We start from the raw sequence: 13,035 nt of genomic DNA, 5'->3' as shown, positions 1-13,035 counted from the left end.
GTTAATATTTGTGGAGTAAAGCATTTTTTTATTCTCTTCCCCCTGCCAGAAGATACCTAACTTTTATTATTCCTATGAAAATTTAAAATCCTACAGAAAGACAGAAAGGGTTAATGTGCTCCTGTATTGTTTCTCTCCACAATGGAACATTCATTAAGATTTTATGTATTGGTTTTATCTGCTTTTGTATTATTCTGAAGTATTTTGTAGTTAGCTCTAAAATCCTTCCTTGAGACTCTGAAGACTTTAGCAAGTATCTCTTCTTACCTTGCATGCTAATGTGTGTGTTATTCTTAAAAAACGATCCCTGGGCGGGCTGGCGGAGCCCGCCATAAGAAAAGCGGCTACAGCTTCCCACCAGCGGGAGGGCATGCACCGCGAGGGCGGTGGCGGCAGGTAACAGATACATAAACACAGGAAATAGCCATAAGTATTAATTAAGAAAGAGGGAGAGAGAGAGAAAAAGAGAGAAGAGATAAAAGGAGAGAGAGAAAATGCGTGCCCACGTCAAGGAAGCAGAAAAGGAAGGGAGCAGGTCAGAGGTAATGGGAGTGGGCGTGCTTGTCCCTTAAAGCGACAGGAAAGCACAACATTCCTAAGTCTTCCTTATAATAAAAAGCAGGAGACCAGGCACCACAGCCCAAAGGAACTGGGCGGTGAACTCTCAAGACTGCTTCCGGCTGATTGTGGGCGTCATCTTTGGGGGGGCGCGAGAGAAGGCTGGGTGCTGGTCACATCCTGGCATAGCTGGTCTCTTTGCTTCTGACTGATGTCTGTGGCATGGAAATGTCTGGTATCTCTTATCCTGTTTAAGGTATTGGCAGAACAAAGAACAAAGTTAAATTAAGGAAAAAAAAATTTTAGGACCAGGGGATTGAGGGGGTATCTGACCTGTTTAAGATGGATTTTTTAATTTGGCTCCCTGGAACTCATGAGAACTCCTTGGGTTTGTGAAAACAGAAGTTTTAGATATATAATGACTGTAGCATAAGAGATAAATTTGGTTTGAAATTCGTTTGGTGAGGTAATCTGGGAAAACCTCTCAGCTATCAAACTGTCAGAGATCTTTGAGAAGGATAAGATTTTACTTGAGTTACTGATTAAAAATGACAGAGAACTTACTTGGTTGGCACCCAGAGCTACTCTTTTTTGGGTCCTCCGTGGTCGCTAAAGGTTGCACTTGACCTTTGCTGTTTAGCGCAGGGCCTGCCAGGCTGCAGAAGACCCTGTGGGCTAAGAAATCTCTAGGAAGACAGGCCTACCTTGACCTGAGCAGCTAGGCTGTCGATTTCAGCGATTCTGTCCACGTCTAGAGGTCTTTACTTTAGACGAAAGGCAGGTTGGCCCAATGGTCAGCGCTTTGCAGTCGAAGCGAAATGCAGAAGGACGTTGTTCTGCGCATGTCTGTCTTCTGTCTTCTTTGGAGGGAGCAGAGAGCTGCTGCTAGGAGCCAACTTGTCTCTTTTTTGTTATGAAAAGTTTTTAAATATTAAATACTTAAATATCACATTCCCCAGATCTCTGAGCAGTTGAGGGCTGGATTAAATATAGCTGCAGTATACTGGCACTTAACAGGTAAGATCCCCATTTGTAAAAGGGCAGAAAGAAGAAACTGCTGGCAATGGAAGGTTAATGCCAGAACTGACAATGGTAGAAAACAGCTTAAGAAACTTAAAGGTACATACCAGTTTAAAATATAAGACTCATGTTTTGTAGTCTGAAATGAAATGTAATAAACAATTATTATACATAGAGAGAGTGAACAAGAATTGGGTAACGTGGACGCCTCTGACGGGCCCTATTAAAGGCATTTGACCATTGCTCAAAACATATTTAACAGAGGTAGCATGAGGAGTTTAGTGAAAACCGAGTGAAGAGGCAGGGTAAAACCAGGAGAGTGTGGTCACGTGATCTGGCCCTCAGCCAAGATGGCAGAAAAGTCACCTGACCCATCTGGCCTTCAGCCAAGATGGCGACCACCATGTGTAGTCTCCTCTACCATGACATAACAGAAGCCGCAGCGGGGAAGGGCAAAAGGCTGGAACTGAAAAACAGCCATTTATAGTTTTAATGGGGCCACTTATTTGGACAGAGACGGATAAGTGTAAGGCATTACAGCATGAGGCTGGAGTGGTAGGTCTGGATGGCTTGGCTCCCATGGTCAAGGCCGTGTAAACACCCACAAAAACCGTGGCACCTCAACGAGAATGAGAACGGCTCCCCGTTAAGGCGAGATGCAGATGTTACGAACACCCAGGCCCTGTGAACAGGCGTCCGAGCTCACAGGGGGCGTGCTATAACCTGGCTGAATCGACTCGAGCCTCCGACAGGAGAGGGATTCCCGGGCACGAGGGATTCAGCCACGGCCAGGCCGCACCTTAGCGGCGTGCTGCACCATAGCGGAAGTTACGACAAAAAGAAGGAAGAAAAGAAATGAAAAGAGAAAAAGAGGGAGAACTGGAGACCCCGGGCCTCCAGGCGCGGGTGAGCTGAGGGGCTGGCTAAGGCCACACCATCCCAGGCACGGGCTTAGCACAGGAGACAAGCCGAATTGAATGCCAGCGAAGGGAACAACTGAGGCCCTGAAAGCCCGCGGTTGGAGATCCCCCCATCCCTAAAAACCGTGAAGGGTTGCTGGGAGCTCAACGGTCAATCCCTTGGGTTAAAAGAGATGGTTAAGCTGGCTGAGATGGGGACACTCACGATTAGTTGATTTGTTGTTTGGAGGAGCTGCATCCAGGCAGATGGAACACGTGGGTCGTTGTAGAGAAGGTCCTCAGGTCCTGATTCTGCCCCGGGAGGGAGCTCAGAGTCCGGACAGCACCTAAAGCTGGAACTCCAACCCCGGATAGAAGTCCGGGGCGCGTGAATCATCCGAGTCATGGCACCATTTGTTATTCTGAAAAAACAATCCCCGGGCGGGCTGGTGGAGCCCACCATGAGTAAAGCGGCTACAGCTTCCCAGCAGCGGGAGGACATGCGCCGCGCGGGCGGTGGTAGCAGGTAACAGACACATAAACACAGGAAATAGCCATAAATATTTATTAAGAAAGAGGGAGAGAGAGAAAGAAAGAGAGAAGAGATAAAAGGAGAGAGAGAAAATGCGTGCCCACGTCAAGGAAGCAGAAAGGGAAGGGGCCAAGATGGCGGCAGGCAGGTCAGAGGTAATGGGAGTGGGCGTGGCTTGTCCCTTAAAGCGACAGGAAAGCACAACAGTGTGTATGTGTGTTCTCTATGTTGCTAAGACTTACATCTGTAAATGTTTCAGATATGCATAAGTGGCAGGTAGGGGGAAAACTGAATAACCATATCTCTGCCTCCTGGGTTCCCCTGAAATAGCTCCACATTAGCAGTGGCGATCTATGGGTTTCAACTTGAGATTTCTTTTTTTTGTTTTTTGTTTTTTTGAGACAGGGTTTCTCTATGGCTTTGGAGCCTGTCCTGGAACTAGTTCTGTAGACCAGGCTGGTCTCGAACTCATAGAGATCCGCCTGCCTCTGCCTCCTGAGTGCTAGGATTAAAGGCGTGCGCCACCATCGCCCGGCTCAACTTGAGATTTCGACATCTACTGAAGTTTACAGAGTGATACACCTTTAACACTTGCCGAACATACAAGTTAAAGCCACCTTGAGTGGCCTTCTCATAGTCTTACTTGTAGTAGAGCAGATTCCCACGGTGTTACCTTCGCACAAGTTCTTATATTTAACAGGACCTTCTTTCTCTGTATTTTTCTAGGCTGTTCAGCTTGACCCTGAAGAAACTTGTTATGCTTAAAGAAATGGACAAAGATCTTAATTCGGTAGTCATTGCCGTGAAGCTGCAGGTGAGTTGAATGGTGAATTTTCAGGGCCTGGAGAAACTAGACAGTGCTTCTTTTCCCTGTCCCAGCTACAGAAACTCCCTGAGCCACCCCTCTCCTCAGCTAGGTAGAGGAACAGTTGAGGAGCAGAGAGGAACATCTGAGCTAATGAGACAAGAGTTCCAGTTCTGCCTCTAAGATCCTCAGTTTCTTGATATTTTTCTTGAAGAACAAAATGGTCCTTCTCTGCTGCCTGCCTAATCATATCAGTGAAACAGACAGCATCATAAAGGAATAGGGCTGCGCTGGGCGGTGGTGGCGCATGCCTTTAATCCCAGCACTCAGGAGGCAGAGGCAGGTGGATCTCTGTGAGTTCGAGGCCAGCCTGGTCTACAAGAGCTAGTTCCAGGCCAGGCTCTAAAACTACAGAGAAACCTTGTCTCGAAAAAGCAAGCAAGCAAGAAAGAAAGAAAGACCAATTTCTGGATTAAGGAAGCACTTTCGGAGGCTTCCCATAAGATGTAAAAAATTTATAGATTATTAGTCTTAGCAATTTAAAATTTACTGGAATATTGTATGATCTGGGTAGCTCTCACACTTAATACTTCTACATTAATTCTGTGTCCTCAGGGGATCTAACACATTTCACAAATATCTGGACTCCCAAATATTCTTGAATTCAAAAAACAGAGAAACTAAACTACAAAAGCATTTAAGAATTTACCTGTTGCCACCTAATTATTCAGTGGTAGAGCTGAATTTGGAAAGAGTATGTAATTTACATTTAATTAAACTCCATTCCCAGATTCTCTTTAGCTGATCAATCCTTCCTAATGATGACTCCCTGGAGCTTAGTGAGATTCCTAAGTGCCTCTGCAGTGGTTAAATGTGACTGAATCCTTCAGCTTGAGAATGGTCTCATTCATTAAAAAAAAACAGTGAACTATGTAGTGATTCCCTACAAACTAGCATACTTTATTAGCTAGTTTGCCTGCTTTGTGGTATTTATTGTACTAAATGGCCTTCATTAAAACCTTCAGTTGGAGACATGGTTCAGTGGTTCTGAGCACTGGTTACTCTTCCAGAGAACCTGGGTTTGAGTCCCACAAAGTGGCTCACAACTGGCTAGAAAATTGGATCTGCAGTTAAGAGCATGTACTAGCTGGATGGTGGTGGGCACACCTTTAGTCCCAGCACTCAGACGGCAGAGGCAGGCGGATCTCAGTGAGTTTGAGGCCATCCTGGTCTACAGAGGTAGTTCCAAGACAGCCAGGACTACACAGAAAAATCCTGAGGGTTGGGGAGGGGGGGGTTGCGTATGTACTAACTAGGTTTGTTAGACACACCTTTGAACACAGCACTTGAAAGGCAGAGACAGTGAGCTGGAGAGATGGCCCAGAGGTTAAGAACACTGACTGCTCTTCCAGAGGACCAGGGTTCGACTCCCAGCACCCACATGGCAGCTCACAACTGTGTGACTCCAGTTCCACAGGATCCAATGCCCTCACACAGACATATATGAAGGCAAAAACACCAATGTACATAAAATAAATAAATTTTTAAAAAAAAGGCAGAGACAGGCTGATCTCTGTGAACTGTGTTTCAAGGCTAGCCTGGTCTATAGAGAGAGACCCTTTCTCAAAAAACAAGTACTGATCTTTCAAAGAACCTGAACCTGAGTTCTGTTCCCAGTGTCCATCCATGTCAGGCAGCTCACATCTACCTGTAACTCCACATCTAGGGAATCTAACTCCTCTGGCTTCCTTAGGCATGTGCACATAATACACAGACTCACATATACACCTAACTAAAATTAATGTTTTTTGGGTTTTTTTATTTATTTTTTTTTATTGAAAAAAAAATTTCCGCCTCCTCCCAGCCTCCCATTTCCCTCCCCTTCCCCTCATTTCTGTCCCCCTCCCCTTTCTAAAATTAATTTTTAAAAAAACATTTTGAGACAGGGTACTATGTAGCTCTGGACGTCCCACCATGTAGAGTAGGCTGACTCAAACTCACAGAGATCCTCCTGCCTCTGCCTCCAGAGTGCCAGATTAAAGGCATGTGCCAATGTGCCCAACAATAAAAATAATTTTTAAAACTTCACATTTTTCGGGCTGAAAAGATGACCTGGCAGTTAAGAACACTTCTTGTTCTTCCAGAAGAGCTGAGTTTAGCTCCCAAATGGTGGCTCACAACCATCTTTAACTTCTGTTCTAGAGAATCCGATGCCCTATTATGACCTCCATGGGCACCAGGCATGCACATGGTACACATATATAAATGCTACTAGCAAAATGCTTATACACATAATATGAACCTAATTTTTTTTGTTTTTGTTTGTTTGGTTTTGGTTTTTTGAGACAGGTTTCTCTGTAGCTTTTGGAGCCGGTCCTGGAACTAGCTCTTATAGACTAGGCTGTCCTCGAACTCACAGAGATCCCACCTAGTGCTGGGATTAAAGGCGTGCGCCACCACCGCCCGGCTTGTTTTTGTTTTTTTGAGACAGGGTTTCTCTGTGTAGCACTGGCTGTTCCAGAACTTGCTTGCTAGACTAGGATGGCCTCAAACTCAGAGATCCGCCTGCCTCTACCTCCAAAGTGCTGGGATTAAAAATGTGCACCACCACCACCACCTGACCTAAAAAAAAAAAAATTTAACTTTAAAACTTCTGTCACCCCTGATGAATTCCTCGGCCTTAAGAGATAGTCTGATTCCCCGTTCATCTTTGTGCATGATTCCTCCCAAACCTGTGACATGCTGCTAGTAAACACTGCCATTTGGGAAGCAAGCCTGTGAAGACAGCCTTCGGTGCTTTGTTGTGCTCCTGCTTCTGCCCCTCCAGGTACAAACACTGTGGGTACAGTTTTGAGCTTGCTGCTTTTGCCCTTCCTGTCATCAAATGCTCTTGCCAAAGGAAATAATTTCATTTCCTGATTAAATATTTGACATTCTGTAAAATCTGTGATTATAGCAAAAACTATAAATATCCTGAATGTTTAAGTCACTTTATTTCCAAACAGTTGAAAAGAATTATAGCTGTTACTGCATTCAGTTTTAATCACCTATTTATTGGTTTATTTAGTAAATAATGATTGAGATTTCATTATATATTGAGCATGGATTTAGGCACAAGTGAGGCAGTGTTAAATAAAACAAAAATCCCTGCCTTTAATGAGCTTTCCATTCTAATTACACAGCAGTATTTAACAGGAGCTCCCTAAGACACCATTAGAGGATATGAGTCAGAATCCTTTCCACAGTAATGCTGTGGTATTGTCTGCCATCCACGCTGAGGGGACACTTGAACTGAAAACACCAGTGCCACCATGAGTGAAATTCTTCATGTTACAGTCCACACGAACACCAGTGTTGTCAGCTTTCCATCACCGTAACTAACCAAGATAATCAGATTAGAGGGAGTAAAGATGTCTTTCGATTCACCCTTTCCGAGATCTCAATCCTTTGTGGGCCTGTGCTCATAGGTAAGGGAGAAAGAACGGAAGAGACTAAGAAGACACAGGCCCCTTCAATGGCACACCCTCAGTGGTCTGATTTCCTCCTACCAGACTCTTCTTATGCATACTGTTTTAAATGCTTTTTATTTAAGATTAAAGATTTTGGTAAAGAAAAGCATGGCTCAATGGTTAAGAGCTCTTTTTCTTGTTTTTATGTCTGTGTATCATGTGTACAGTGCTCTCGAAGGTTGGAGGAAGCATTGGATCCCTTGGAACTATGTGGGTGCTAGGAATCAAACTAGGGTCCTGAAAAAGCAGCCAATGCTCTTAACCACTGGACCATCTCTCCCGCCCCTAGCACAGTGGGGTTTTTTTTTGTTATTGTTGTTCTTTGATTGTTTTGTTTCTTTTTTTAAAATATATATTTCTTAGCCGGGCGCACGCCTTTAATCCCAGCACTCTGGAGGCAGAGACAGGCGGATCTCTGTGAGTTCGAGGCCAGCCTGGTCTACAAGAGCTAGTTCCAGGACAGGAACCAAAACCTTCGGAGAAACCCTGTCTCGAAAATTCAATAAAAATAAATAAAGAAAGAAAGAAATAAAAATATTTATTTCTTATGTATACAATATTCTGTCTGTGTGTATGTCTGCAGGCCAGAAGAGGGCACCAGATCTCATTACAGATGGTTGTGAGCCACCATGTGGTTGCTGGGAATTGAACTCCGGTCCTTTGGAAGAGCAGGCAATGCTCTTAACCGCTGAGCCATCTCCCCAGCCCGATTGTTTTGTTTCTTGAGACAGTGTTTCACTATGTAGCCCAGACTGACCTGAAACTCTCGGAGATCTGCCTGCCCCTGCCTTCTAAGTGATGAGATAAAAGATATGCCCCACTGCATGCGGCGTAAACATAGCATACTGTTTTAAATAACGTGTTCACTGGACTATAATTCAGATTCCATTTGTCTCACGTACTTGAAACACATAACCGCAGACGCTACTACAGTGTTCAGAAGAGACTTCACATTCATTAACTGTTATCCTTACCAGACCGTCTATCCTCCATCCCTTGCTCTGGGCAACTACCACATTTGGTAATTCACACCACGGGGGAGGAAGAGTGAGAGTTTTATATTAGCCTGACCTGCATAGTAAGGACCTATCTCAAAAATAAGTATTTTGAAATAACAGAAGCCTAGTTTGAAAGACATTAATATCCATTAATGAGTATTTTTATGTTCTTAATGATTCTATGGCCATAAACACTTTTTTTTTTCTTCTGTATTGAAAATGTGCTGTAAAGTAGGGAAATGGAGATCTGGGGAGATAGCAGGTAAGAGTGTTTGCTGCACAAGTATGAGGACTTGAATTCCAATACCCATGTAAAAAGCCAACATAGGACTGATGGTGGCTGCACTCGCCTTTAATGGGCAGAGGCAGGAGGATCTCTGAGTTCAAGGCCAGCATGGTTTACAGAGTGAGTTCCAGGACAGTGGTTAAAAAAAGAAAAGCCAACACAGTCATATTGTATCTGTAGCACCCACCAGTGCTGTAGTAGCCAGAAGCAGGGGTATCTGATAGCAGGTGCTTGTTGCCTGCCAGCTGAGCTCCAAGTTCCGTGAGAGAGACTGCTTTAAGAGAATAAAGTGGAGAGTGATAAAACAGGACATTGATGGCCTCCTCTGGCTTTCATACATATGTACACACACTAAACACACGAGTACATGCATACACAACTTTTTTTCTTTTTAATTGATACTTATTGAGCTCTACATTTTTCTCTGCTCCCCTCCCTGCCTCTCCCCTCCACTCTTCAAACCTCCCCCAAGGTCTCTATGCTCACAATTTAATCAGGAGACCTTGTCTCTTTATACTTTCTAGTTCCCATGTAGATTATATTTATGTAAGTCTCTCCAAGTGCCTACATTGTTATCTGGGATTGTGGTTTGTAGGCTGGCTTTCTTTGCTTTATGTTTAAAAACCACCTATGAGTGAGTACATGTGATAATTGTCTTTCGGAGTATGGGTTACCTCACTCAAAATAATGTTTTCTAGTTCCATTCATTTTCCTGGAAATTTCAAGCTGTCATTATTTTTTTTCCTGCTGTGTAGTAAGTACTCTGTGTGTAAATGTACCACATTTTCCTTATCCATTCTTCGGTCGAGGGGCATTTAGGTTGTTTCCAGGTTCTGGCTATGACAAACAAAGCTGCTACAAACATAGTTGAGCACATGTCTGTCTTTGTGGCACGATTGAGCATCCTTTCGATATATAACCAAAGTGGTATTACTGGGTCTTGAGGAAGGTTGTTTACTAATTTTCTGAGAAATCACCACACTGACATCCAAAGGGGCTGTACCAGCTTGCATTCCCACCAGCAATGCAGAAGTATTCCCTTTTCCCCACAACCTCTCCAGCATAAGTTGTCATCAGTGTTTTTGATCTTGGCCATTCTTACAAGTGTTAGATGGAATCTCAGAGTTGTTTTGATTTGCATTTCTCTGATGACTAAGGATGTTGAACATTTCCTTAAGTGTCTTTCAGCCATTTTAGATTCCTCTGTTGAGAGTTCTCTGTTTAGGTCTGTACTCCATTTCTTTATTGGATTAAGTGATCTTTTGGTGTCCAATTTCTTGAGTTCTTTGTATATTTTGGAGCTCAAACTTCTGTCTGATGTGGGGTTAGTGAAGCTCTTTTCACATTCTGTAGGTTGTCGTTTTGTCTTGTTGACCGTGTCCTTTGCTTTACAGAAGCTTTTCAGTTTCAGGAGGTCCCATTTATTAATTGTTTCTCTTAGTGTCTGTGCTGCTGGGGTTCTTTTTTTTTTTTTTTTTTTTTTTTTTTTTTTTTGGTTTTTCGAGACAGGGTTTCTCTGTGGCTTTGGAGCCTGTTCTAGAACTAGCTCTGTAGACCATGATGGCCTCGAACTCACAGAGATCCGCCTGCCTCTGCCTCCCGAGTGCTGGGATTAAAGGCGTGCGCCACCATCGCCCGGCTTGCTGCTGGGGTTCTATTTAGGAAGTGGTTCCCTATGCCAATGTGTTCAAGTGTACTTCCCACTTTCTCTTCTATGAGGTTCAGTGTAGGCTGACTTTATGTTGAAGTCTTTTGATGCATTTGGACTTGAGTTTTGTGCATGGTGATAGATATGGGTCTATTTTCATTCTTCTACATGTTGATATCCAGTTATGCCAGCACCACTTGTTAAATATGCTTTCTTTTTTCCATTTGATATTTTTTGCTTTTTTATCAAATATCAGGTGTTGGAAGATGTGTGGATTGATATCCAGGTCTTGTATTCGGTTCCATTGGTCCTCCTGTCTGTTCTTATGCCAATACCAGGCTGTTTTCAGTACTATAGCTCTGTAGTAGAGTTTGAAGTCAGGGATTGTGATGGCTTCAGAAGTTCTTTTATTGTGCAGGATTGTTTTGGCTATCCTGGGTCTTTTGTTTTTCCAAATGAAGTTGAGTACCGTTCTTTTGAGGTCTTTGAAGAATTTTGCTGGGCATTGCATTGAATCTGTAAATTGCTTTCGGTAAAATGCATAAACAACTTTTAAACATTAAATTAACCCAGGTGGTGGTCATGCACGCCTTTAATCCCAGCACTTGGGAAGCAAGGACAGGCGGATCTCTGTGAGTTCGAGGCCAGCCTGTTCTACAGAGTGGGCTTCAGGACAACCAGGGCCACAGAGAAACCCTGTCTGGGCAGTGGTGGCACATACCTTTAATCCCAGCTCTCGGAGGCAGAGGCAGGCAATTCTCTGTGAGCTTGAGGCCAGCCTGCTCTACAGAGCTAGTTGCAGAGCAGGCTGCAAAGCTACAGAGAAACCCTGTCTTGGAAAAGAAAGAAAGAAAGAAGGAAGGAAGGAAGGAAGAAAGGAAGGAAGGAAGGAAGGAAGGAAGCCGGGTGGTGGTGGCGCACGCCTTTAATCCTAGCTCTCGGGAGGCAGAGGCAGACGGATCTCTGTGAGTTCGAGGCCAGCCTGGTCTACAAGAGCTAGTTCCAGGACAGCCACCAAAAACTTCAGAGAAACCCTGTCTCGAAAATAAAAAAAAGAAAGGAAGGAAGGAAAGAAAGAAAGAGCTAAGTGGCTTAAGAGATGGCTTAGTAATTAAGAACACTTCCAGAGGACCTGGGTTCCATCCTCAGTGCCACCTGCTGGCTCCCCAGTCCCACAGTATCCAATACCTCTTCTGGCCTTTACAGTTACTGCACACACATAGAACACAGAAATTCATGGAGGAAAATAACCATACATAGAAAAATAAAAATTAACAATAGACAAATAAGATTTAAGGGTATTAAAAATAATCCTGAAATGGGACCCAAGTTGTTAGTGTCCTCAGCAAGCCAATATTGGGACTCATGGAAATTAAATCTTCCTGGAAGGGTAGAAAGATGAAAGTAGTCATGTAGCATGCTTCAGACCTGACTGTAGGCTGCTGTCTACGCCCTGTTACCTATATGTGCAGCTTTCTTTTAGAAGCTTACTGTCTGGATGGTAGAGATAGAACTACATCCCCAGCCCCAGAGAGCGTATTTGGAATAGAAGGTGTTTGTGTGTAGGAAGGGCTATGTGTGTGCGTGTGTGTGTGTGTGTGTGTGTGTGTGTGTGTGTGTGTGTGTGTACACACGCACCAGAGGACAACCCTGGATATTATTCCACAATGTTGTCCACTCTTAATTTTTTAAAGACAAGATTTCTAGTGGCCTAGAACTGTCCAATTAGGTTAGACTGAATATCAGTAAGCCCCAGGCATTCTTCTGTTTTTGTCTCTCCAGCACTGGGATTACAGGTACACACCACTACACCAGGCTCTTTCTATGTATGTTCTGGGGTTAGAACTTGGGTTTTCACACCTTTGAGAGAAGCAGAACTTTTTTTTTTTGTTTGTTTGTTTTTCGAGACAGGGTTTCTTTGTGGCTTTGGAGCCTGTCCTGGCACTAGCTCTTGTAGACCAGGCTGGTCTCGAACTCACAGAGATCCGCCTGCCTCTGCCTCCCGAGTGCTGGGATTAAAGGCGTGCGCCACCACCGCCCGGCAAGAAGCAGAACTTTTAACAGTTCTTAACAGCATATATTTAGATGATGGAAGTTCAGATAGTGAGGCCTGCTACTTTTTGGAAAGTGATACGACTTTTGGAGAAAATACAAGATAAAGGGATGAAGGGATTACAGGTGGTGATGGATGTAGGCCTCACTAAGAAGATGACGTTTATGCAAAACCAAGATAGTGAGCTACACAGATTCAAGAGGCGTTTTCTAGGTAGAGAGAAAAGCCAGCCAGAAAGCCCTACACAGCCATGGTGCTGCCCGTCCGGCTCTCAAATGTCTAGCTGTGGCCTGTTTTTGTCTATCACGGCCAACTCTAGGTTCTCTGGCTTTTCTAGCTTTGTTGGGTCTGGTATGTCTGACAGAATTGAGAGGAAAGGGAAGTCAGTGAGACCAGGGAGGAATAGAGTTTAAAGGCAGAATCCCCACCCAGCTCTTGTTCCCTGAGACTCAAAGTGGGGAATCAGGAGTGCTAGATAATAACACTCCTTATACTGGTGGTGATTTGGGTAAGAGACGGGGTTGGCTGAGAAGACTTCAGTGAGTTGAAAGAGTGAATCTGCTGTCTAGTGAGACAGGGAGGACTGGGGTAGAGCAGATTCTAAGGAAACCTAAAATGCAGCTTACTGTGTTGTTTGAGGGCTAGTGAAACAGTGGAGACATGAGTGTCAGGAAAGAGGGCCGGGAAGTAACAGGAGTAAAGGGAGTGAATAGAAATAGAATTCTAA

General features: G+C 44.1%; 1 protein-coding gene across 3 annotated transcripts in view; it reads left to right on the top strand.

The window, feature by feature from the left end:
- Window positions 1-13,035, top strand: part of Pacs1 (phosphofurin acidic cluster sorting protein 1) — a 131,193-nt gene that overhangs the window by 85,808 nt on the left and 32,350 nt on the right. For all 3 annotated transcript variants that reach the window (XM_075973113.1, XM_075973112.1, XM_075973110.1), the window contains exon 2: window positions 3,736-3,823. In XM_075973113.1, coding sequence (XP_075829228.1) covers window positions 3,736-3,823 — 88 coding nt within the window. The remainder of the gene's footprint in view (window positions 1-3,735; window positions 3,824-13,035) is intronic.

This window comes from Microtus pennsylvanicus, chromosome 5, assembly GCF_037038515.1.
Source record: "Microtus pennsylvanicus isolate mMicPen1 chromosome 5, mMicPen1.hap1, whole genome shotgun sequence".
Taxonomy (NCBI): Eukaryota; Metazoa; Chordata; class Mammalia; order Rodentia; family Cricetidae; genus Microtus; species Microtus pennsylvanicus.
Note: the sequence above shows the minus strand (reverse complement) of the source record. Positions and strands in the feature narration are given on the sequence as shown.